The sequence below is a fragment of the Eptatretus burgeri genome, chromosome 6 (assembly GCF_056783735.1).
Source record: "Eptatretus burgeri isolate ZD-2024b chromosome 6, Ebu_testis_v1, whole genome shotgun sequence".
NCBI classification, from domain to species: Eukaryota; Metazoa; Chordata; class Myxini; order Myxiniformes; family Myxinidae; genus Eptatretus; species Eptatretus burgeri.
Genome location: NC_140966.1, coordinates 63147187 through 63174784, shown reverse-complemented (window position 1 = coordinate 63174784; position 27598 = coordinate 63147187). Strand labels below are relative to the sequence as shown.

At 43.1% G+C, this 27598-nt stretch overlaps 2 protein-coding genes across 3 annotated transcripts in view; one reads left to right on the top strand and one right to left on the bottom strand.

The window, feature by feature from the left end:
• Positions 1-27598, top strand: part of LOC147024937 (uncharacterized) — a 228452-nt gene that overhangs the window by 109576 nt on the left and 91278 nt on the right. For both annotated transcript variants that reach the window (XM_085885365.1, XM_085885364.1), the window contains exons 6-7: positions 17735-17854; positions 17965-18024. In XM_085885365.1, coding sequence (XP_085741491.1) covers positions 17735-17854; positions 17965-18024 — 180 coding nt within the window. The remainder of the gene's footprint in view (positions 1-17734; positions 17855-17964; positions 18025-27598) is intronic.
• LOC147024938 (uncharacterized) overlaps positions 18713-27598 on the bottom strand; it is a 41133-nt gene continuing 32247 nt past the window's right edge. Inside the window, exon 5 of the mRNA XM_085886937.1 lies at positions 18713-18751. Coding sequence (XP_085743063.1) covers positions 18713-18751 — 39 coding nt within the window. The remainder of the gene's footprint in view (positions 18752-27598) is intronic.

The window sequence follows — 27598 nt, the reverse complement described above, 5'->3', positions numbered from 1 at the left end:
AAAATTCGATTTTTGATGGTTTGGTGCAGAATCATCGTGGAAACTTCTGGTTTGCTTCGCTACCTTCTCGAGAGACAGCTTTTATTAGACAAGGTCAGAGGTCGAGTTGACGATTTCGTGAGTACCACTCTATGACTGCTTGTTACTTCCGAAACATAAAGATTTCGTCAGTATATTGATGCCTTCCCTTTGTTTGTTTGTTACTGACGAAATCTTTCGATTTCGTAAGTATATTGATGACTTCCGTTTCTGTTTGTTTGTTTGTTTGTCGGCATGATAACTCGAGAACGGAAGAATCTACCAATGTCAAATTACATCAAGTGATTCAGGAGGGTGATGCCTAGCGCCGATTAGATTTTGGTCAAAATCGGTCAAAGCTCAAGGCCACAGTGAGGTGAAACATCAAAAAAAAAATTATAACTCGAGAACGGAAAAAGCTACCAATGTCAAATTACGAAACGTGATGCAGGAGCGTGACAGCTAGTGCTGATTAGATTTTGGTCAAAATCGGTCAATGGTCAAGGTCACAGTGAGGTCCAACATCCAAAAAAAAGTTATAACTCGAGAACGGAAGAAGCAAGCAATGTCAAATTACATTACGTGATTCAGGAGGGTGATGGCATGCGCCGATTAGATTTGCGTCAAAATCAGTCAAAGGTCAAGGTCACAGTGAGGTCAAACATCAAAAAAAAATTATAACTCAAGAACGGAAGAAGCTACCAATGTCAAATTACACCACGTGATTCAGGAGGGTGGTGGCTAGCGCTGATTAGATTTTGGTCAAAATCGGTCAAAGGTCAAGGACACAGTGAGGTCAAACATTCGATTTTTGATGGTTTGGTACAGAATCGTCGTAGAAACTTCTGGTTTGCATCGCGACCTTCTCTCGAGACAGCTTTTATGAGACAAGGTCAGAGGTCAAGTTGACGATTTCGTAAGTACCAGTCTATGACTGCTTGTGACTGAAGAAATCTAAAGATGTCGTAAGTATTTTGATGACTTCCGTTTCTGTTTGTTACTTACGAAATCTCAAGATTTCGAACGTATATTGATGCCTTCCGTTTCTGTTTGTTTGTTTGTTTGTTTGTTTGTAGGCACGATAACTCGAGAACGGAAGAAGCCACCAATGTCAAATTACACCACGTGATTCAGGAGGGTGATGTCTAGCGCTGATTATATTTTGGTCAAAATCGGTCAAAGGTCAAGGTCACAGTGAGGTCAAACATCCAAAAAATGACAACTCGCGAATGGAAGAAGCAACCAATGTCAAATTAGACCACATGATTCAGGAGGGTGGTGGCTAGCACTGATTAGATTTTGGTCAAAATCCGTCAAAGGTCAAGGTCACGGTGAGGTCAAACATCCAAAACATTCGATTTTTGATGGTTTGGTACAGAATCATCGTAGAAACTTCCAGTTTGCGTCGCTACCTTCTCGAGAGACAGCTTTTATTCGACAAGGTCAGAAGGCAAGTTGACGATTTCGTAAGTACCAGTCAATGACTGCTTGTTTGTTTGTTAGTTTGTTTGTTTGTAGGCACGATAACTCGAGAACGGAAGAAGCTACCAATGTCAAATTACACCACTTGATTCAGGAGGGTGATGCCTAGCGCTGATTAGATTTTGGTCAAAATCGGTCAAAGGTCAATGTCACAGTGAGGTCAAACATGCAAAAAATGATAACTCGAGAACGGAAGAATCTACCAATGTCAAATTACACCACGTGATTGAGGAGGGTGGTGGCAAGTGCTGATTAGATTTTGGTCAAAATCCGTCAAAGGTCAAGGTCACAGTGAGGTCAAATATTCTATTTTTGATGGTTTGGTACAGATAACTTGAGAACGGAAGAAGCTACCGATGTCAAATTACACCACGTGATTCAGGAGTGTCATGCCTAGCGCTGATTAGATTTTGGTCAAAATCGGTCAAAGGTCAAGGTCACAGTGAGCTCAAACATCCAAAACATTCGATTTTTGAAGGTTTGGTACAGAATCATCGTAGAAACTTCTGGTTTGCGTCGCTACCTTCTCCAGAGACAGCATTTATTGGACAACGTCAGAGGTCAAGTTGACGATTTCGTAAGAACGAGTCTATGACTGCTTGTTTGTTTGTTTGTTACTTCCGAAATCTAAAGATTTCGTCAGTATATTGATGACTTCCGTTTCTGTTTGCTTGTTACTTACGAATTCTGAAGATTTCGTGAGTATATTGATGACTTCCGTTTCTGTTCGTTTGTTTGTTTGTTTGTTTGTTACTTACGAAATCTAAAGTTTTCTTTAGTATATTGATGACTTCCGCTTCTGTTTGCTTGTTTGTTTGTTTGTTTGTAGGCAAGATATCTCGAGAACGGAAGAAGCGACCAATGTCAAATTACAGCACGTGATTCAGGAGGGTGTGATGGCAAGTGCTGATTAGATTTTGGTCGAAATCGGTCAAAGGTCAAGGTCACAGTGAGGTCAAATATTCGATTTTGGATAGTTTGGAACAGATAACTCGAGAACGGAAGAAGCTACCAATGTCAAATTACACCACGTGATTCAAGAGGGTGATGGCGAGTGCTGATTAGATTTTGGTCAAAATCGGTCAAAGGTCAAGGTCACAGTGCGTTCAAACATCCAAAACATTCGATTTTTGATGGTTTGGTCCAGAATCATTGTTGAAACTTCTGGTTTGCTTCGCAACCTTCTCTCGAGACAGCTTTTATGAGACAAGGTCATAGGTCAAGTTGACGATTTCGTAAGTATCAGTCTATGACTGCTTTTTTGTTTGTTTGTAGGCAGGATAACTCGAGAACGGAAGAAGCTTCCAATGTCAAATTATACCAGGTGATTCAGGAGGGTGATGGCTTGCGTTGATTAAATTTTGGTTAAAATCGGTCAAAGTTCAAGGTCACAGTGCGGTCAAACATCCAAAACATTTGATTTTTGATGGTTTTGTACAGAATCATCGTAGAAACTTCTGGTTTGCGTCGCTGCCTTCTTTCAAGAAAGCTTTTATTAGACAAGGTCCGCGGTCAAGTTGCCGATTTCGTAAGTGCCAGTCTATGACTGCTTGTTTGTTTGTTTGTTTGTAGGCATGATAACTCGAGAACGGAAGAAGCTACCAATGTAAATTTACACCACGTGATTCAGGAAAGTGATGGCTAGTGCTGCTTAGATTTTGGTCAAAATCGGTCAAAGGTCAAGGTCACAGTGAGGTCAAATATTCGATTTTTGATGGTTTGGTACAGATAACTCGAGAACGGAAGAAGCTACCAATGTCAAATTACACCAGGTGATTCAGGAGGGTGATGGCAAGTGCTGATTACATTTTGGTCAAAATTGGTCAACGGTCAAGGTCACAGTGAGGTCAAACATTCGATTTTTCATGGTTTGGTACACATAACTCGAGAACGGAAGAAGCTACCAATGTCAAATTTCATCACGTGATTCAGGAGGGTGGTGGCTCGTGCTTATTATATTTTGGTAAAAATAGGTCAAAGGTCAAGGTCACAGTGAGGTCAAACATCCAAAACCTTCGATTTTTGATGGTTTGGTACAGAATAAATGTAGAAACTTCTGGTTTGCGTCACTACCTTCTCTGGAGACAGCTTTTCTTAGACTATTTCGTAAGTACCAGTCTATGACTGCTTATTACTTCCGAAATCTAAAGATTTCTTAAGTATATTGATGCCTTCCGTTTCTGTTTGTTTGTTTGTTTGTAGGCACGATAACTCAAGAACGGAAGAAGCGACCAATGTCAAATTACATCACGTGATTCAGGAGCGTGCTTGCAAGTGCTGATTAGATTTTGGTTAAAATCGGTCAAAGGTCAAGGTCACAGTGAGGTCAAACTTCCAAAACATTCGATTTTTGATCGTTTGGTGCAGATAACTCGAGAGCGGAAGAAGCTACCAGTGTCAAATTACACCACGTCATTCAGGAGGGTGATGGCTCGTGCTGATTAGATTTTGGTCAAAATCGGTCAAAGGTCAAGCTCACAGTGAGCTCAAACATCCAAAACATTCGATTTTTGAAGGTTTGGTACAGAATCATCGTAGAAACTTCTGGTTTGCGTCGCTACCTTCTCCAGAGACAGCATTTATTGGACAACGTCAGAGGTCAAGTTGACGATTTCGTAAGAACGAGTCTATGACTGCTTGTTTGTTTGTTTGTTACTTCCGAAATCTAAAGATTTCGTCAGTATATTGATGACTTCCGTTTCTGTTTGCTTGTTACTTACGAATTCTGAAGATTTCGTGAGTATATTGATGACTTCCGTTTCTGTTCGTTTGTTTGTTTGTTTGTTTGTTACTTACGAAATCTAAAGTTTTCTTTAGTATATTGATGACTTCCGCTTCTGTTTGCTTGTTTGTTTGTTTGTTTGTAGGCAAGATATCTCGAGAACGGAAGAAGCGACCAATGTCAAATTACAGCACGTGATTCAGGAGGGTGTGATGGCAAGTGCTGATTAGATTTTGGTCGAAATCGGTCAAAGGTCAAGGTCACAGTGAGGTCAAATATTCGATTTTGGATAGTTTGGAACAGATAACTCGAGAACGGAAGAAGCTACCAATGTCAAATTACACCACGTGATTCAAGAGGGTGATGGCGAGTGCTGATTAGATTTTGGTCAAAATCGGTCAAAGGTCAAGGTCACAGTGCGTTCAAACATCCAAAACATTCGATTTTTGATGGTTTGGTCCAGAATCATTGTTGAAACTTCTGGTTTGCTTCGCAACCTTCTCTCGAGACAGCTTTTATGAGACAAGGTCATAGGTCAAGTTGACGATTTCGTAAGTATCAGTCTATGACTGCTTTTTTGTTTGTTTGTAGGCAGGATAACTCGAGAACGGAAGAAGCTTCCAATGTCAAATTATACCAGGTGATTCAGGAGGGTGATGGCTTGCGTTGATTAAATTTTGGTTAAAATCGGTCAAAGTTCAAGGTCACAGTGCGGTCAAACATCCAAAACATTTGATTTTTGATGGTTTTGTACAGAATCATCGTAGAAACTTCTGGTTTGCGTCGCTGCCTTCTTTCGAGAAAGCTTTTATTAGACAAGGTCCGCGGTCAAGTTGCCGATTTCGTAAGTACCAGTCTATGACTGCTTGTTTGTTTGTTTGTTTGTAGGCACGATAACTCGAGAACGGAAGAAGCTACCAATGTAAATTTACACCACGTGATTCAGGAAAGTGATGGCTAGTGCTGCTTAGATTTTGGTCAAAATCGGTCAAAGGTCAAGGTCACAGTGAGGTCAAATATTCGATTTTTGATGGTTTGGTACAGATAACTCGAGAACGGAAGAAGCTACCAATGTCAAATTACACCAGGTGATTCAGGAGGGTGATGGCTAGTGCTGATTACATTTTGGTCAAAATTGGTCAACGGTCAAGGTCACAGTGAGGTCAAACATTCGATTTTTCATGGTTTGGTACACATAACTCGAGAACGGAAGAAGCTACCAATGTCAAATTTCATCACGTGATTCAGGAGGGTGGTGGCTCATGCTTATTATATTTTGGTAAAAATAGGTCAAAGGTCAAGGTCACAGTGAGGTCAAACATCCAAAACCTTCGATTTTTGATGGTTTGGTACAGAATAAATGTAGAAACTTCTGGTTTGCGTCACTACCTTCTCTGGAGACAGCTTTTCTTAGACTATTTCGTAAGTACCAGTCTATGACTGCTTATTACTTCCGAAATCTAAAGATTTCTTAAGTATATTGATGCCTTCCGTTTCTGTTTGTTTGTTTGTTTGTAGGCACGATAACTCAAGAACGGAAGAAGCGACCAATGTCAAATTACATCACGTGATTCAGGAGCGTGCTTGCAAGTGCTGATTAGATTTTGGTTAAAATCGGTCAAAGGTCAAGGTCACAGTGAGGTCAAACTTCCAAAACATTCGATTTTTGATCGTTTGGTGCAGATAACTCGAGAGCGGAAGAAGCTACCAGTGTCAAATTACACCACGTCATTCAGGAGGGTGATGGCTCGTGCTGATTAGATTTTGGTCAAAATCGGTCAAAGGTCAAGCTCACAGTGAGGTCAAACATCCCAAAAATGATAACTTGAGAACGGAAGAAGCTACCAATGTCAAATTACACCACGTGATTCAGGAGGGTGATGGCGAGTGCTGATTAGATTTTGGTCAAAATCGGTCAAAGGTCAAGGTCACAGTCAGGTCAAATATTCGATTTTTGATGGTTTGGTACAGATAACTCGAGAACGGAAGAAGCGCCCAATGTCAAATTACACCACGTGATTCAGGAGGGTGCTGGCTTGTGCTGATTAGATTTTGCTCAAAATCGGTCAAAGGTCAAGGTCACAGTGAGGTCAAACATCCAAAAAATGATAACTCGAGAACGGAAGAATCTACCAATGTCATATTACACCACGTGATTGAGGAGGGTGGTGGCTAGCGCTTATTATATTTTGGTCAAAATTGGTCAAAGGACAAGGTCACAGTGAGGTCAAACATCCAAAAATTCGATTTTTGATGGTTTGGTACAGATAACTCGAGAACGGAAGAAGCTACCAATGTCAAATTTCATCACGTGATTCAGGAGGGTGGTGGCTCGTGCTTGTTATATTTTGGTCAAAATTGGTCAAAGGACAAGGTCACAGTGAGGTCAAACATCCAAAAATTCGATTTTTGATGGTTTGGTGCAGAATCATTGTGGAAACTTCTGGTTTGCTTCGCTACCTTCTCGAGAGACAGCTTTTATTAGACAAGGTCAGAGGTTGAGTTGACGATTTCGTGAGTACCAGTCTATGACTGCTTGTTACTTCCGAAATCTAAAGATTTCGTCAGTATATTGATGCCTTCCGTTTGGTTGTTTGTTACTGACAAAATCTTTCGATTTCGTAAGTATATTCATGACTTCCGTTTCTGTTTGTTTGTTTGTTTGTTTGTCGGCACGATAACTCGAGAACGGAAGAATCTACCAATGTCAAATTACATCACTTGATTCAGGAGGGTGATGGCTTGCGCCAATTAGATTTTGGTCAAAATCGGTCAAAGGTCAAGGTCACAGTGAGGTCAAACATCAAAAAAAAATTATAACTCGAGAACAGAAGAAGCCACCAATGTCAAATTACAAAACGTGATGCAGGAGCGTGACGGCTAGTGCTGATTAGATTTTGGTCAAAATCGGTCAATGGTCAAGGTCACAGTGAGGTCAAACATCAAAAAAAAATTACAACTCGAGAACGGAAGAGGCGACCAATGTCAAATTACACCTTGTGATTCAGGAGGGTGGTGGCTAGCGCTGATTAGATTTAGGTCAAAATCGGTCAAAGGTCAAGGACACAGTGAGGTCAAACATTCGATTTTTGATGGTTTGCTACAGAATCATCGTAGAAACTTCTGGTTTGCGTCGCTACCTTCTCTCGAGACAGCTTTTATGAGACAAGGTCAGAGGTCAAGTTGACGATTTCGTAAGTACCAGTCTATGACTGCTTGTGACTTAAGAAATCTATAAGATTTCATAAGTATATTGATGACTTCCATTTCTGATTGTTTGTTTGTAGGCACGATAACTCGAGAACGGAAGAAGCTACCAATGTCAAATTACACCACGTAATTCAGGAGGGTGATCGCTGGTGCTGCTTAGATTTTGGTCAAAATCGGTCAAAGGTCAAGGTCACAGTGAGGTCAAACATCCAAAAAATGATAACTCGAGAATGGAAGAAGCTACCAATGTCAAATTACACCAGTTGATTCAGGAGGGAGGTGGCTTGCACTGATTAGATTTTGGTCACAATCGGTCAAAGGTCAAGGTCACAGTGCGGTCAAACATCCAAAACATTCGATTTTTGATGGTTTCGTACAGAATCATCGTAGAAACTTCTGGTTTGCATCGCTACCTTCTCTCAAGACAGCTTTTATTAGACAAGGTCAGAGGTCAAGTTGACGATTTCGTAAGTACCAGTCTATGACTGCTTGTTTGTTTGTTTGGTTGTTTGTTTGTTTGTTTGTTGGCACTATAACTCGAGAACGGAAGAAGCTACCAATGTCAAATTACAGCACGTGATTCAGGAAGGTGATGGCTAGTGCCGATTAGATTTTGGTCAAAATCGGTCAAAGGTCACAGTGAGGTAAAATATTCGATTTTTGATGGTTTTTTGCTACTTTTTTTTCAACAAAATTTCGATTTCTTTTTTTTTGCATTTCTTCATGCTTTAGGTGATTTCCAACCCTCCCCTCCCCCAAAAAAAAAATTGTTAGAGAAAAAAAAAATTAGCAAATTTTTGCAACAAAATTTCGATTTTTATTTTTTTTGCATTTCTACATGTTCTTAGTGATTTCAAACAAAAAAAAACATGCCAAAATTATAATTGCGGCTGATTTTTGAACTTCAGGTGAATATACCCACGTAAAATCAATTTCTGTCTCAAGGAATCTAGTTATGACAAATTAATTGAGTATGTAAAAGTTAAAAGTAAAAGGGAAAGTTTCAAACTATAACTCTGTGAGCACTGTTGACGTCAAATTGAATGAATAGGATCTCAGGTTCACTTGAGTGACCAAGCAGTATTGGCGGCGGAGGTTTTGCACTCTCCCGCGTGCTCCCCCTCTCGTTGTACTTGGAATTGAAGATGGCGGACAATTTGAAAGCCAGAAAACACACACCCACACACACACCCACACACACAAACACACCCCTATACACACCGCGATGCACTTTGAATATTTACATACACTCAAGTATCATGTGTACTTATCTCTTTTTTTATTTTTTATTTTTTATTTTTCTCTTTCCAGGTTAGATTTGTTAGCTTAGCAAGACTGTAGCTCGTCAAGATCAGGATCACAAGTCAAGATGTCAGACAAACAAGAAATAGTTTAATGTAATTGTCAAAAGAAAGTTGTTGAAATGGAAAGAAAACGCAATCGGGAACATTGTGTCATTCATATGTCTGGAATAAAGCATGGATCATTCACATATTTTTCAGACTTGATGAATCCAAATGATAGATTGGCACTTCTCAATAATATATAGGATCGTTGCTTAGCTGAACCACCAGGTTCTTCATATGGAATGGCAGATAGCCATCAGGGCATTCCTGATGAGATCCAGGAGAACGAGGGCTATCACCGAGGATGTTACCAAATATTTATCTACATAGGTTAACCTACATAGGTTAACCTATGTTAACCTACATAGGTTAACAGCTGGTAAACCATCTAACGATCCTGAAGCTCCTGGACCATCTACCAGCCAAGAAGGAAGGGTAAAACGCAAGAAAGCATCAGAAAAGATCATTTTTCAACCCGATTGTATTTACTGCAATACTGAAGGCCGAATCCATGTGAAAAAGGCAGGCATTGACACAAAGGAAGGTGCCTCTTCATTTGAACGTGATGGATGGCAGAATTGTGCTGAAAATAGCAGAAGAGAACAATCATGAGTGGCTCTTAAGGCGAATCCGAGGATTTGATTTGTTTGCAGCAGAGGCCCAATACCACCAAAAATGCAGAAAGCAGTATACAGCCACTTATCAGAAACTAGTAACTAATGATCAGGTATCAAATCCCAATGATTATTTTTCCAATTTGCCACATTTTTGAGATGTCACACACCGTATTCTATGATTTTACCCATTTTACCGGCCATTTTTGACGCCATCTTGAATATCGCCAGAGTGCCGGCAATCTTTTTTGTTAACATCTCAAATGTGTAATAGGACGATAAAAGGAAGCTTAAAAAGTTGGTTTGGTTGAGTCCTGGTGGGGGGGGGTGCACGAATACCCTCCGTAGATACTCCCCAAACATGTCCATTCAGCCGCAGCTGATGCTCACAGACTATGCAGGTAACAAATCGCATTTGAGTCACTCTCAGCAACCGCTCATTGGAAACAAAGTCTGACCAGCAATAGCCAAGGATTCTCCGAAGAGACCTGGAACCAAAGGAGTTAAGTTAACGTCTCAGATCGCTGGTCAGAGTCCAAGTCTCACATCCAGAGAGCAAGACTGGAAGCACCAAGGACCTAAATACTCAGACTTCCTTCTTCCTGCTCAGATACCGGCAGCTCCACACCTCATGATCCAGAATCCATGACTCCCCAGGCCTGACCCAGAAGTCTATTGACCTCGAGCTCACAGCCAGCAGAGATGTGAATATCACTGCCAAGGTAAATGAATCTCTCTGTGACCTCAACATCCTCGCCACAAACAGGTACAGACAAGGTCGTAACATCCAAGATGTCATTGAAGGCCTGGATTTTAGTTTTGACCCAGGAAACCCATAATCCCAGAGGCTCCGACTCCTCATTCAACACCTCTATGGCCCCCAAAAAGATATCTAGCATCTCTGCAAAGATGACTGCATCATCTGCGAAAACAGGTCAGACATCTTAACATTTACAAATGATGCAGCGAAGCTTGATCTCTCTGATATCCTCCCCAGAATCCAGTACATACAAGCGATGAAAAGTGTGGGGGCTAGTACACACCACTGATGAACTCCAGCAACCACTGTAAATAAGTCAGAGATGGTATCACCACATCTCACAGCACTCTCAGTACCAGAGAATAGTTCAGACATCAGGTTCCGCAGTTGTGGCAGCACCCCACGAATACCAATAATCCTCCAGAGGGCATTCCGATTCAATGAATCAAATGCTTTGCAGAGGTCAACATAGGCTACAAGCAGCCCCTGCTGAAACTCTCGTCTGCATTTGGTGAGGACGAGAATAGCAAGGATACGGTCAATCGTTGACCTCTTTGGTGTGAAGCCTGATTTCTCTGGATGCTGGTGTTCAATCAGATGGTGGCGAACCCGATTAAGAATTATCCGAGCAAAGACCTTGCCCAAAACTGGGAGCAGCGTCATCCCTCGGTAGTTGTTGCAGTCCTGGAGATCACCCTTCCCTTTCCAGAAAGGGACAACAAGGCTCTTCTTCCAGTCAGTTGGGATGATGCCTGTGTTACAGGCAGAGCACAGAACTGAGTGCAATGACATGAGCACAGCAGCACCACCAAACTTGAGAAGTTCAGCATGGCTGCAACAGATCCCAGGTGCTTTACCACATTTCCACCGGTTCACCGCAGCCTGTGTTTCCACATACAAAGGTGACTCACAGTTGATTCGAGGGTCAGCTACAGGGACAGTAACACCCCTGACATCCAACTCGACAGCTGGTGGATCAGCCTGGTACAGCCGCTCAAAGTAACTGCCCCAGCGGACCTTCACATCGGACTCCTCTGTCAAGAGCCCACCTCCCTCCGCTCAAACTGCAGTACACCGAGGGATAGGTTTGGAGGAACGCAATGTGTAAATTACCCTTTAAGCAGGATGATAATCACCTGACTACAGGTGATGCTCTACCCCCTCACAGATTCCTCGCACATAGGCCTCCTTGTTCACCCTCAGAGCACGTTCAGTTTTACACCTCAGCTCTCTGAACAGCTCAGCTCTGCCATTCAGCCTGGCCCTGCAGCTCTGGTCAATGGCATCCAGTGTTCCTTGAGAGACAAAATTCTTCCTCACCCTCCGGTGAGTTCCAAGACATCCACCTGCAACATCAAGGACAGTGGTCTTGAAGGCACTCCACAACTCTTCAGAATTCCCTAAAGCAGCCAGACCCCCCAAATCTCCACTCAGCCTGTTTGCAAACTCCTCAGCTTCCCTCTCATCCTTGAGCTTGCCAACATCCAGCCTTGGCTGGGATGTTACCATTCTCCTGGATTTAAGCTGCAACTTCAGAGTTGCTACAACAAGCCTGTGTCAGTATTGAGGAACTGAGCACTCCGGTCGACCCTGCAGTTCAGGATCGACCATCCTCCAGCGACCATCAATGAGTCAATGGTCAATCTCCTTTGCCACACCACCAGCATTGGCATACCTAGTCCAGCGATGAGCCTGTGGGCGCTGAAACCATGAACCAGCCACCCTAAGTCCTTGACTTCTTGCAAAGTCAAGGAACTTAGCGCTCTTGAGCTTCACAGTTCCAGACCCATGGGGACCAACACATGTCTCACAACCATCCCTATCAGTTCCAGCCGATGTACGGAAATCCCCAAGACTCGAGGAGTATCTCACCTGGGGCACTGATCAACCACAGCCTCGAGCGTGGCATAGAATGTGTCTTTCACGGTGAGATCACTCCCCTCAGTTGGAGCATATACAGAGAGCAGAGAAATGACACCCAAGGACTGACGACTCCTTAGTCTCATAATATGCTCGTTGAACCGTGTTCCCTCTATTACCATTGGAATCAGCTTCGTGGACACAGCTACAACAACTCCTTGGACATGGTAACCATCAGAGCAATCAGACCAAGAGTAGGTGTAACCACCCACCATGAGCTCTCCGCAATCCGGTCTCCAAACCTCGGAGAGTGCTGTTGAACATTGCGCTCCAAAATGCCTTGTTAATCTTCTGATTTCATGATGCCATGCACACATTCAAGGCACGCAGTGGTCGAGGCAGCACAGCAACCTCAAAACATCACTGAACCTCCTCCATGTTTGACTGCAGGGAAGGTGTTCTTTTCTTTGAAGGCTTTATTTTGTTCTCTGAAAACATAGAGATGATGTGCGTTACCACAAAGCCCGAATTTGGTCTCATCTGTCCACAGGACATTCTCCCAGAAGGATTTTGGCTTGTTCAGGTGTGTTTTGGCAAACTTCAGTCGGGCTTTCTTATGTCTCTCTCTCAGGAATGGGGGTTCTCCTTCATCTCCTACCATATAACCTCCTTTCATTGAGTTGGCGACGGATGGTGTGAGTTGAAACTGTCATACCTTGTGTCTGAAGGTCAGCTTGAATCTGTTTGGCAGTTGATCGAGGTGCTTTCTCCACCATTCGAACACTCCTTCGCTGCAATCTTTGACCAAGTTTTCTCTTGCGGCCACGCCCATGGAGGTTGGCTGCAGTGGCATGGGCCTTAAACTTTCTGCTAACATTACGTACGGTGGATACAGGAACATCAAGGTCTCTGGAGATGGACTTGTAGCCTTGAGATTGTCCATGCTTGGCTCTAATCTTGTGTCTAACCTCCTCAGTCAATTCTTTGCTTTTCTTTCTTGTCTCGATGCTCATTGTGGTGCACACAGTGGCGCAAAATAGCAGAATGACTCCTTTTATCAAATCAAACTGGTTGAATGAGTGTTTTTAGTCAGTTCCGAAGGAATTGACTTCTTTATATTGCAGTCACCTGCAACTCACCACAGGTGAGTTCAATTCCAAAGTGAAGGAGAATCACCTGCTTGAAATCTAATTATTTCTCACAACTTCTAAAAGGTGCCAATAATATTGTCCAGGCCATCTTGGAATTTCTGTGTGGAATAAGATAAGATTTAGTCATTGTTTCAGTTTTTTTTTTTGTTTTCTTCCACTGCAAACCAAAGAAATACTTATGTGGATTCCAAAAGGTTTCTTTTTTTAATTTCAACATTTTTATGGAAGAAATGGTGCATTATTTGAAAAACGTGCAAGGGTGCTAATATTTTTGGCCATGACTGTATGCATCTTTCCATGTGGATTTATCGTGTGCTGTCTGATGATTGAAAACACTATCCAGATAATCACGGAGCCACAGCCAACTGAAATTGACCTGAAAAATGCAGAACTTCATCTGAAGACTGTGTTTGAGAACGCAAAGCCAATCAGTGGAATGGCCAATATGCATCTTTTGAAGGTGATAAATGATTATGTAGCATCATTCATCATCACAGAAGGTGGAAAGGACCCCTCCATCAATGAAAATGACCTTTACATTGATGAAAATGGTCCCACTGTAAGGGGAAACAATCTCATCACGGATGGAAGGGATCGCCATCTGGTTGGACACGAGCATTGGATCTGGAAGTGATATCATCACGACAAAAGTTAGTGACTGGTTTGCAGTGGAATATGAAGGGACATTGTACCTTGGAGAAGTGGTAGCCATTGATGGTGATCAGAATGATGGCCAGGTTTGAGTAATGCAACCAGCAAGACCAAACTGGAAATGGTCAAACCTCATGGATAACATTTTCTATCTCAAAGAAAAACATCGTGATACACCAATAGTTAAGAACCATGGCCACTTAAAATTTTCTGTCATGTTTTAGGATGTTACCAGAAGGTCATCTGAAGTATACCCAACCTAAAGGCCCGGTCACACCTTGACGTTTTAGCCAACGTATGCCGATTTTTGAACTTTTTTCTAAAACGCTGGCACACGTTGAATACGTTATGGGTAAGTTTTGATAACATTGAGAGCACGCTGAAAAACACTGCCATACGTCATTGTACACTGGCTTTAAACGTTGTACTTTTTGGTTGTCCTCAAATTTTTTCATGCTTGAAATTTCACGACGTATGCCGGCGTATGACTCACACGTTCCGCTACGCTGGCCACAAGTTGTACGCACGGTCTGCGATCGTTGACAGACGTCAACACATGCTACTTGTAAGTTAATCATAAGTTGAGACACGCCGAGGTAATGTTTAGCGTACCCGAAACTTATTTCTAACCTATGATTAACGTGTTGTTGGCATGTTACGCGATCGTTGCCACACATCGACAGACGTTACTTTTAAGTTACTCATAGGCTGAAAGACGTCTGTATAATGGATCGTCCCTGCATTAGCGTCCACGGCCACGGCCAGGACACTTATTTGCAGCATTCTTCAACCTTTTCTTCGGCATGACGAGGATGTTCACACTTCGATGTCTAGCTTGGCTATGATTCCAATTGTCCATCGGCAGCGTCTATTTAAAATAGTCGAGTTTGAGCGTTTTAACACGTTCCGAAGAAACGCTTCAAATTTCAAAACCCCAGCGTCAAAAAACAAAGACGAGTGACAGCAATTTAAATCGTTCATTGTAAACAATGAAAATAGCTGAGTGGTACCGTTTAAAAGTCGTTGAGTGTAAAAAAATCGAATTGTTGAGCGCAAGCGTCTACTTTCAATAGTGGGGTTTGAGCGATTTAGCACGTTCAATAGAAACGATTAAAATTTCCGAGCGCCAGCGTCAAAAAACAAAGGCGAGAGACAGCAATTCAAATCGTTCATTGGAAACAATGAAAATAGCTGAGTGGTACCGTTTAAAAGTCGTTGAGTGTAAAAGAAATCCAATTGTTGAGCGCAAGCGTCTACTTTCAATAGTGGAGATGCAGCCATTTAAATCGTTGAGTGGCAGCCTATGAATAGCAAACCCTACGTCACCGGCAAAGATAAACTGCCGCACAATATGGATAAGTTAGGCTATAGTTGGGCATAGTTTGTGAACGCCGGCTTCACGATAATTATTCGTTGGTATATCGTATCTATAAGTAATCAAAGCGCTCTATGCACATTATTAGTTCATTGTGCATTTGTCCAACCCGTTATGAATAGACCTAAATCGTAAAAACAAGCTATAGCTCATTGTTGAAAAAGCCCCATAAAAATTAGCCGCGAAGAACTTCGAACAATGGTGAAAAGATGTCTCCTACCCGTGGACACGCGGACGCAAGGACGATCCATCATAACCCACACCCTCCCCCTCACACTCGCCTACTACTGCCAACATGAACAAACTACTACTAATACTAATACTAATACTGATACTGATACTGATACTGTTACTGCTGACATGGACATCGACTCAAAAAGGACTCGAAAACACTGTTGGGTTCCCCTTTTATGAGCAGCATTTTTATATACCAATTCCCAAAACCGCTGGTAACACGTCTTTATATGGCAGTTGTAAGGTAGAAACACGTTCATTTATTTTATTTTGTCGACTGGAAGACGTCATTGGAATACGTCTACCTACGTCGATGTGTGTTGGGACTACGTAAAGAATTGGTTCAAAGCACGTCAAACATAAGTTAGAAATAAATTTCGCGTAAAAAAGACATTACCGTGACGTGTTTCGACTTATGAGTAGCTTATAAGTAGCGTTTGTGGACGTGTGTAAGCGTCCACATATCGTGTGTAAAACTTATCCCCATCGCATGCGGAACGTGTGTCATGCGCCGAGTACGTCGTAAAATTTTGAACATGTTTAAAATTTCTTGACGTACTCTACTTACGACGACGTATGATAGCGTACTTTAGCGTTCTACTCACGTATACCAAACTTACTCATAACGTATTTGACGTGCCCCAACGTTTTAGACACATTTTTCTTAGGTCGGCATACGCTGGCAAGATCGCCAAGGTGTGACCGCGATGTTGTCACTTCCATTTCTACGGCAGTTATGATTCGAATCGTTGTGCGTCAGCCTTTTAATAGGCTACGTCACGACATCGTCGGCGATGCGTGCAACGCGCTATGCCTAAGTTAGACTATCGTTGGGCATCGGTTGTGTAGGCCGACAACAGGTTCAGCATTCGTTGGTTTAAGTTATCGATAACACAACGAAACGTTCTGTGTCTGTTACCAATGCGTTATACATAAGACCAAGTTGCTATGAATACGTCCGAATCTTTAAAAAAAACATCAAAAGTTCAACGTAAGCCAGCGTTTTACATACATTTTAATACGTTGCCATCGCTGGCTAAAACGTCAAGGTGTGACCGGGCCTTTAAACTATACTTAAGTTATTTGGGGTACAAAGTTAACAAAATTGAATTTATTCAAATTTAATCTGTTGGAGAAGCATTGCTCAGCTTTAATTGTGTTAGCATCTTTGTTTACATGTACATTTTATGTCACACGAGTGTAACATACTCTAACGAGAGTAAGCATAACGTGAGTAACCAAAGATTTTGTCATTCTTCTGGAAATGATCATTCACATAAGATTTTGATCGTACCCGATATGTGAACCACCAGTTGAGGGAAATGACAATATATCACTTATTTCAAAGATCATTCCGTAAGAGGACACTTGTTGGGGTGTTGAAAAATGTAACCTGAGTAATCCACATGTTTTTTGCACAGGTAACCCACACAAAAGAAGTTTCTGAAATTCTCCTCCTGTGTGGAGTTATTCTAGGCATAATGTAACTACTGTGGAAAACTAATGATTCAAACACTTAAGTAAGGAAATTATGATACAAATAGGGGCCTCAATACATCAAAAATGTAACATGGGTAACCGTGGAATTGCCCAGAGGAGTAAGGTAATGGTTTTCATCTATCTGCCTGTCTGTCAGTAAAATAAAATTCGAAAATCATTCCAAATGGGAAACTTACTGTTTTTTATGACATCATGAAGGACACAAACACCAGGCACAAATAACTAATGGAACATGTTACACAAGGTGGTGTAAAAGATGCTGCATTAACAGTGGAAAACTTCTGGAAAAAAATGTTTCTTTCTGTGACCTATAAAACTTTTTATTTCAATTGAATTATATATGTTTACACGGCAGAAAACAAAATGCCTTTTTGATACTGACTTCCCTGTAGTTTCAATTGCAATTTTCTTGAACACTGCAGAATGCAAAAATGCCCTTTGACACTTCTAAAAACCTCCAGTTTTGTAGTACTTGGACAAAACATTACAACATCTTGACCAATCATATTTGATGAGCTCACTCTCTTTGCGTTGAGGATTATCGAGATTTTGACAAACTCCCGGCTTGTAGAAAATATCGATCATGCTTGGAGAGGCAAAGCGAGATGACTTGAAAAGACCCTTCCCATGTTCTTTCATTTTTGTGGTATTTTTTGGTACGTTTTTCCTGATATTGTTTTATTTTATTTGATGTTTGCTGGAGGGGGCATTGCAGTGTCAATTCTTGAAATGGAGAATGTATATTGTATATGATATCCAGTTTAGCACATATGTACGAAGTTGTGGATTTACGAGAACTGTTCTTTTTCAGGGAAGCAAACTGGAACGAGTCTCCTGGTTCACATGATGTTCGTCTGAACCAGCCTATCAACGTGGACCAGTCGTTACTGTCCACCCCTCCAAAGAAATCCACTTTTTGGAACCGTCTAAAGTAAATCATTTTATTTTCTCCTTCTTCACTTTTTGTTTTTAACTTTTGTTTGGAAATATCTACCTCAACAAATGTGCAAGAAATTGACTTTTCAATCGTTTTCAACACAGGAAAAAGTTCGGCAAACGTGAGAAGAAGGGGAAGGGTCGTACCGACGATGAACATGTCGTGTAAGTAAGATAAAATATCCATTCAGAATGTTGTGACATGAAATGTACTAGCAATGGAAATCGTATTCCTTCAAGGAAATTAAAACTAACCCTGTCATATCATGATCACGTTTTGCTCCTTAATTATTTTCTGTACCATAGATTATAGGTTTCATGGCTGGGGGATTGCTATGAAGTGCTTGTACTGAGTTGTTTCAGCGAGGTTGCAATCTTGATCCAGATATTAACGGTCATCCTGGTGTTTTGCATGAAAAGCGATGCATCAATGTGCTCGCCGACCGACTGAAGGGTGAAGCTATCGGACCATCATCTAGCATTGAGGGATTTCGTGGACGTTAAAGATCCCATCATGTCTCTTTCAAAGAGCTGGCGAGTTATCGCCGGTTACCTGAACAACTTACAAATTCCTACTAGAGAACAAAAGGATTGGCAAAATGTTTTGTGAAAGAGTTCGACCACAGCCTTTCCCACTGGCCAACCTCATGAAAAAGAAGGGGTTGTTGGGGCGTAGTTAAAGAAGAAGAGAAAATTAGAAGCAATAAGAATGTCTCGAAAGGAAGTGCAAGTGACCAGCGTGAGGAGGGAAGCGATACATGGGATACCACTTCAAGCAAGATGTATGAAAATGTTCATCTTCATTTGCAAAGATTTAATCCACAATAAAGTATAACAACTGCTTTGTACAATATTATATCAGAATAATGCTACCAATATTGCCAGCCCGGAACTGAGAAGGGGAAATACACAAATACATACACAAGGAACTTCAAGGAGCCTGAGGAAGTTGCCGGAGGAATTATTTGTTTCGGGTTGTCCGTCCATCCATGTGTCCATGATAAGTTTTCATTGCCGCAATGACTTGATAACGTCTAAAGGCTGGATTGAAGTCAAACTTGGTACAAGTATGTATAACAATGCAAGGATGAACTGGTTTAATTATGGGGTGAAGAGGTCAGAAGTCCCTTTCAGTAAAAATTCTGTTACCGTGCTAACTTGTGGTGAAGCAGTGATGGTATTTTGACCAAACTTGGTGGAAGTAGGCCAATTATGTGAGGAAACTTCTCATGTATGGATGGCCCAGATACTCCATTGGCTCGATCTAACATAAATCCTCAAGAAACTCCACCAATGTATAACTTATATACCTATAAATTACCGACCAGTAATCTGTCGAGAATTCCCCATCCATTAACACTCATTAAAACATGGGACATCATTGCTGAACTATAAAAATGAGACTGAAAACTACCCGTTTGTCATTCTTCTTATTCGGGTTCCAACCCTTTCAGCCTGGGTAACCCATTGTTTTTCTTCTGTTTATTCCTGTACATTATTTTTATTATTATTCCTCCAGCATTTTCTGGGTTTTTTTCCCTTTGAAATTAATTTTCTCTGCAACCGCTTACCGGATTGACCCTAAATTTTCACCATAGGTGCGACTACTCATGTAGAATCTTTTAATGATAATGATGTCATAGGTCACGTGGTTTGGCAGCCATGTTTGTAAAAGGAAAAAGTTTGGACCTCTGTAGCTCCGAAACCACTCCATTTAAAAAATTCAAACTTTGCACGTCAAGTACTCCCCACGGGGAATGTCAAGTACTCCCCCACGGGATTTTATACCTCCACTGACGAAGTTGCTGGAGGCATGATGTTTTCGGGTAATACCTCCGTGTCCATAAATATGCATATCCGTCCGTGCTAATTTTCTCTGTTTTCTCTGCAACCGCTGATTTTTCTTCAGTGGTGCAACTACTCATGTAGAATGTTTGAATGATAATGATGTCATGCGACATGTGGTTTGGCAGACATGTTGGAAAAAAGGAAACTCTTTGGACCTCAATCTCCAAAACCGCTCCATGGGAAACCAGAGTGGTGTCAAAGCCACCCAATGCTCGCCTGTTTATACATTTATCGTTTTTAAAGGACTAGTCTAATAATATTTTTTAAAGCATTGCAGTGAAGTCTGATCCAAATAATTTTTAAGCAATATATGTATTTGTATATTGTAATCAGTAAAAAATAGTGTGGTAGATAAAAACATTAGAAAGGAAATAACTTGCACCAAAAACTTTAACATTTTCACGCTGACGCTCACGCCGGGGGTATCGCTATAGCTCTCTTCTTCGAACAGGCGAGCTAAAAAACGAATCTTTGCACATGTCAAGTTTAGCAGATCCGCCTCAAAACGCAGGTTTCAGCTTGGTTGATTTTTTGTGGTAAAATGTGCCAATCGTGGTATTGATCTCACGCTCTATCGTGGTCTGGTGTGGTGGAATACGCAACCCCGCATCTCCGTCTCACCTCACAGCCCCATGCTGCCCCCCACCGCAGACTCGGTTGATCTTTTGATATTGTGCCGCATGGACTATTATCTTGTCATTGTGTGATATCGCTTGATTTAGTTTACTATTGTGTGGTGTTCGTGACAGTAAATAGTTTTGAAGAAGAATGTGTGCGTGTTATGAAAAAGAAGAACATGTGGGGTTTCAGTGAAATAAGGCAAATGAAACATTACAAAATGTTATGAAAACCTTTCAAAGCAAGAAAAATATTAATTCAATTATGAGAAATGTTGGTTCAATTGGGAAGGAATGAGAAAGGAAGAAATATAGAATGAACTAATGAAGGAAATAATAGGCAAAATGAGTTCAAGATTTTTTTTTTCGAGTGAAAATGTTTGTTTTGAAGCGAGGAGGTGTATTTCAGATAACGTTGAGGTGACCTCACTGGTCCTCTCCTTGTGTGTCAAAAATAAAAAATAAAAACGCCCTTTGGACATGCACATGGGAGAGGTACTGCAGGTCAAGACATGAAGTTTTGCACAGTTTCACAAAAGTTTGAGGGAGTAGTTCAGTCACAACACAACACAACACGTAACAGACACCACACACAAACACACACACACACACACACACACACACACACACACACACACACACACACACACACACACATATATTTTTTATATATATATATATATATATTTTTTTTTTTTCCCCCGGAGGTCTGGTGGGTTAGGTTAATCCCCCTGACCCAATTGTAGTGGACGGGTGGTTAAAACTGACCAGGCCGGATCGCCGAGTGGTTTTCCTTGGAGGCGGACACGTGATCCTCAGAGATTATGGCATGCGTGGGAGCGGCAGGAGTGGCACGTGCACATACATGACGGAAGCACAGCACAAGGGGTTTATACTCGAACCCATGACAGATACACGGACAAGAGCAACTTAAAATAAACACAGGTATTTAAAAAAAATATATATATATATATATTTACAAGGGTAATAATTCGAAATGTAGTAATATAACGTGAGGTCAATTAATCTCTCAAGTCGAGGAGCCTCCAAACAGACTATAATACAGACAAGGGGAAAAATAAACAAAAGAAAATTGTCTCTTTATTCTGACACTTAGCTTTGTCCATAGATGGTCTTTATTGAACTTTGGGATGAAGGCGCTTCGTCCTATGTGGGAAGACGCGCCCAAAATGATGCCCAGCTGCTCTCTGAGTGGGAAACATAAGTGATGGAATTTGTGAGGCGTATTCAATGCCAGGCTTCACCAACCGCCGCGTGACTTCTTCTCATGAACGAATATGCCTCATGTTCCTCTCTTACACGAGGTCTGCTCACAACGATCGCACACCTTTCTCCTTGAACACACAACGGAATAACAATGACCTCGCTGAGAGGTGCACTCCTCTTCGTCTCTCTCTCATAAGCGTACAACTTCACGACTCAGCCAGTCAATGAGTAGCATCTTTCCAAGTACGCGGGCAAATTTACAGCGCGACACGGGAATCGCGCAGCCGTTTCATCGTGCCGAGAGGATTGCAAAACGAGATCCTCTGTCCCACACACGTTTCTCACCAACCCGGTCCTCTCACGACTCCTGTCTGCTCTCCAATCCTGCCCCCCCCCCTCATATCACACTCACCAATCAAAAACCTCGGGGGAATGACTTGCTGGTACGAAACCGGCAAGGCAGGGCTTCTCACCTGCTTTGGACGTGTGGAATATTATTATGGTTGTTATAAAAATGGAATTATTTCAGTGCTTGCTTGGAAATGCAAAAATATAGGTAAATGTCACAGGGGGCGATTACATCCTGGGGGAAATTGGCCTGAATCCCTATCTTATTAACACCACCATCCATCGTGTGGTGACAAGTAACGATTCAGCTTACAGTTTCCCTGCTTAATTTACATCGAGATGTTTCCCACACGTCCACAGAACAAGCAACTCAATACAATCCTAACTTTGCGATGAAACATGCATATATGTATGTGCATATATATATATATATCTTCTTCTTCTCCTTTCGGCTGCTCCCGTTAGGGGTCGCCACAGCGGATCATCCGATCCGCATAGTGATTTGGCACATGTTTTACGCCGGATGCCCTTCCTGACGCAACCCTGGTCGCCTCTTACGACACAGGGATATGGTACACCTATTTTAACCGGGGTATACACCGGCCCAGTATACTGGTACTCATTTCGCCGACCTCAGAAGGATGACAGGCTGAGTCAACCCCCTGGTGTATTAATTCAGTGGCCCAACGGGGCTTGAACTCAGGACCTTTTGGATCCCAAGCCGCTGCCCTAACCACTGCGCCAACACACCAGGCTATATATATATATATATATATATATATATATATATATATATATATATATATATATATATATATATATATATATATATATATATATATATATATATATATATATATATATATATATATATATATATATGTATATATCGTTACTGAAATGAAAACGAGAGATGAACCTTCAGAGTGTAGGCTTTATTCCATTTGATTGGAGCCGCTTCTACGGGCACACCAGGGAATACAGACGCAGCATGGAGTACATAAGCAGTAAGGTATACACGCGCAACTAATCACCGCAAAATAAATCAGTATAAGCACGGAGTCCGATATACTCTCAATCCTCACCATTCAACGAGCACCAAGTGAACCGCCGACATAAAACGACAATGCCCCTGGGACAATCCCCCCGACCGTGCCGAACCTCAGCTTTATCTCTTCTGTGCTCGAGCCGGGCAACATGTGATCACACATCACGACCTTCAATTCACCACATTCTCCCCGTCTTTAAAATGTAACTAGAGGCCCAACTAACGCACCATGATTACTTCAGCACTATAGGAGTATACATTTCAAGCAACGCGAACTATCTAAACTACAGAAGCATACATGCCAAGCAGTGAGGATTATTTTGAGTTGTAGGAGCATGGTCAAGAGCATCGATATATTATGTAACGAGCATATAGGAGCATGAGCATCGAGGATGCCGATAATCCCCTTTACAGATTGAGTCGGCGAGGGGGTATTATTCGTCGACCTCTCCGGGAGTAGATGGCGGTTTCACTTGAGGAAGGCTTCCGATCCTCTTGGTGAGCCTCGACTCGTGCCGGAGATGACTCCCCGATCGCTCTCGGGTGGAACGCGGCAGCTCCGTCGTCACCCTTCTCGGGTGGAGTCCCTGGGGGGGGAACACCTGGGGAGGGGATGTCAGAGGGAGGTGTGCCAGATGGTGGTGTACCTGTGGGAGGAGTACCTGAGGGAGCCAAATGGCGAACCGACACAGTGGTCTCCCTGCCATCCGGGAGCCTGACATGAGCATACTCTGGATTAGTATCGATGAGTTCGACCTCTTCCACCATGGGTTCATACTTGCTTTGTCGTACCGGGCGTTTCATGAACACTGTTCCGGGATGGGTTAGCCAGTTGGGCACCGATTGGCCGTCAACATAACGTCGTTGGTGAGTAAACATTCGTTCGTGAGGAGTTGCATTGGTGGACGTGCAGAGCAAAGAGCGTATGGAATTCAGAGCGTCGAGAAGGGTAACCTCCCACCGCTCTGGGCCCAGTCCTCTCGATTTCAGCGCCTGAGTTACGGCTTTCCAAATAACTCCATTATATCGTTCCACCTGCCCATTACCCTGTGGGTTGTAACCCGTCGTTCGACTAGTTGCTATGCCGTGCTCTAATAGGAATTGTTTTAGACCGGCCAACATGAAACACGGCCCTCTGTCTGAATGTATGTACGAAGGTTTCCCAAACATAGCGAAGAGGTCAGACAGACATTTCACGACAGTGCCCGAGGTCATATCCGAGCACGAAAATGCGAAAGGGAACCTTGAATACTCATCAACAACAGTGAATATGTATCTGTTGTCTGTCTCGGTCGGCAGGGGCCCTTTGAAGTCAATGTTTAGTCTCTCGAAGGGAGAAGTGGCCTTGATCAATCTGCCAGAAGCCGCGCCATAGAATCTGGGTTTTAGTTCAGCACAAACAGGGCATGAAGCATTCATTTGTTTAATATCTTCAATAGAATAGGGAAGGTTCTGTCTGCGCACAAAATGTGCCATTCTGGTTACCCCCGGGTGGCACAGAGACACATGGAGGTCTTGCAAAGCCCGACTGATTGTCGCCGAGCAGTAGACCCGAGAGAAGGTGTCTGCAGCAGGGTTTTCCCTCCCGGGCCGGTAGACTATGTCGTAACTATAGCAAGCTAGGTCTATCCGCCATCTCATAATTTTTTCATTCTTAATTTTCCCGTTATTTTTCCCATCAAACATGAATGCCATGGATCGTTGGTCCGTAACGAGCGTGAAGTGGTTTCCCAGTAAATAATGTCTCCATCTACGCAGCGCTTCGACGATGGCATACGCCTCCTTCTCTATTGCCGAGTGTCTCTGCTCGCTTCCAGAAAGAGTTCTCGAGAAGAACGCGACTGGCCGCCCAGACTGATTAAGCGTAGCAGCTATCGCGTGATCTGAAGCATCTGTTTCCACCACGAAGGGCACCGAGCTATCGATCGATAATACCACGGAATTACTGATATCGTCTTTGAGGTTGTGGAAAGCTGTTACAACAGCGGTATCTGGTGGAAAATTTTTGCAATGCACTAGGGGATGTATTTTCTCGGAGTATTGCGAAATCCATCTTGCATAGTAAGCAAACATGCCGATCACCCGGCGCATTGTCTGCAGGTCCTGAGGTGGGGGTAGCTCACGAAGTGGGCGCAATCGTTCAGGATCAGGCTTAATCGTGCCGTCGGCTATCGTGTAGCCGAGAAGGTCAATTGACCTTGCCGAGAATATGCATTTCTCGTAGTTGAGAGTCATATTATATTTTCTAGCAATGCTCAAGAATCTGTCCAGATTCATGTCATGTTCCCCCTGATCCCGACCGCACACTGTGACATTGTCCACGTAAACAAAAGTGTCTTTGAGGTTTTCATCTGAGATGATGTCGTCCATAACCCGTTGGAAGCAAGCTACTCCATTCGTGACACCGAACGGAATCCTCCTGAATTGGTAGAGGCGCCTACCTGCCTGGAATGCGGTGTAAGGTTTGTCTTACTCTCGGATGGGAATTTGATGATAGGCGCTTCGCAAATCGATGGTGCTGAATATCTTATAATTGGCCACGCGTTCGACCATCTCGTCTATGCGCGGCAAAGGGTAGGCATCGAGTTGGGTTAAGCGATTGACCGTTTGGGAATAATCGACAACCATTCGTTTCTTATGGTTCTGGCTGCTGGTCACCAACACCTGTGCGCGCCATGGCGAATCGCTCGGTTCTATAATTCCTTCTTCCAGTAATCGCTTGGTTTCTGAAGTGATGAAATTCATGTCAGCAGTGGTATATCGCCGCGATTTGATCGCTATCGGTTTGCAGACCGGCGACAAGTTAGCGAACAGCTGGGGGGACGTTACCTCTGCGGTGGTCAAAGCATTTAAAATTAGACGAGGTTTGCTTCCTCCAAAGGGTATTTCGATGCTTGTGTGCTGCTTGAGGACATTATGACCCAGAATTACGTCTGCGCATAAATCACGAAGCACCAGTACCCTTACATCCCGATGCGTGTACCCTTTTACGTCCAATTCAACATTGCAGTACCCTCGTACGCGGGACTGTAGTGATGTGGCGGCCATGCATACCGTATTGTCTGTCGGGTGGATCTTCCATTTCCTGCCCTTCACTAGCGAGCTGTTGACGAAACTTTCAGAGCTACCGGTATCAATCAGTGCCTCAGCCATATGCCCGTTAATTCGTACGTTGATGATAGCCTTGGATAGATTCCCCGGGGAGGCTGCAGTTAGTTTCTTTTGCGAGTAGAGAGCCGCAGGAGTGGGTTTATTTCTCCTTAGAGTAGATTTACATACCCTTACATAATGCCCTTTCTTGTCACAATTCATGCATGTGGCATCTCTGGCGGGGCATTTGTGGCGGAGTTGTCTTTTGTACCCACAAAAGAAGCATTTACCAACCGGAGCAGTTGCTGAGGAGTTTGACGTGGTCTGGGTATCCGGCTCCTCGGGTGTTTCTCCATCCCCTGTGTCTGGCTGTGTCTGTGTCTGTGGGGTTCCTTGAGTTTCCACCGTAGCAGCGTTCATTAGCAGCATCGGTGTCCCAAATGACTCAGATTGCTGCTGAGCCGTATCCATCGCTCGAGCCTGATCGACTACCTTTTCAAGAGTGGGTTGCGCTTTCTCTAGTAAGCGTTGCCGTATGTGGGCTGATCTAAGTCCTTGGATAAATGCCTCCCGGGTCGCTTCATTTCGGTGTTCCTCTGCGTTTACGGCCCGGAAGCTGCCGTCTTTTCCCAGCTGTTTCAGAGCTTGCAGGAACTGATCGATTGTCTCCCCGGCTGCTTGCTTGCGTGTGTTGAGAAGATGTCGTATGTATACCTCGTTCTTGCGCTTCACGTAGAGCGCCTGCAGCACGTCGATCGCTGCTTCGTAGGTGTCACACTCCGAGAAGAGCCTGTATACGCCGGGCGAGACATGATTCACGAGGGCGGCCAATTTGTCAGCTCCCTCTTCGATGATGGTCAGATAGTGTGAGAAGGAATGGAACCAATGCGACCATTTCATTTCTGAGTCAGTCGCGTTTGGGTCTGCGTCGAACCTCTCTGGTTTGTAGATCTTGTCCATCGTTGGTTGAGAGAGCCGAGAAAACCAAATGGAATAAATTGAAATGAAAACGAGAGATGAACCTTCAGAGTGTAGGCTTTATTCCATTTGATTGGAGCCGCTTCTACGGGCACACCAGGGAATACAGACGCAGCATGGAGTACATAAGCAGTAAGGTATACACGCGCAACTAATCACCGCAAAATAAATCAGTATAAGCACGGAGTCCGATATACTCTCAATCCTCACCATTCAACGAGCACCAAGTGAACCGCCGACATAAAACGACAATGCCCCTGGGACAATCCCCCCGACCGTGCCGAACCTCAGCTTTATCTCTTCTGTGCTCGAGCCGGGCAACATGTGATCACACGTCACGACCTTCAATTCACCACATTTACGGTTCAAGAAACTCCAGACTCCAGACTCTCTCCAACGGCCCAGCCCAACTCGCTTCTCGGCGTTCCAGCGGTGCTCGCTCTTTTACCTTCGACCCTTCACCCCCGGCTGGCTCCGCCCCTCTCACTTTCGATAGGCCAGCTCTTTCAGAGGGTTACGCCGTTTTGATCCGATCTTGCCGTCAAACGCGGCCGTGTTAGAGATCACCATCAAAACGCGGCCG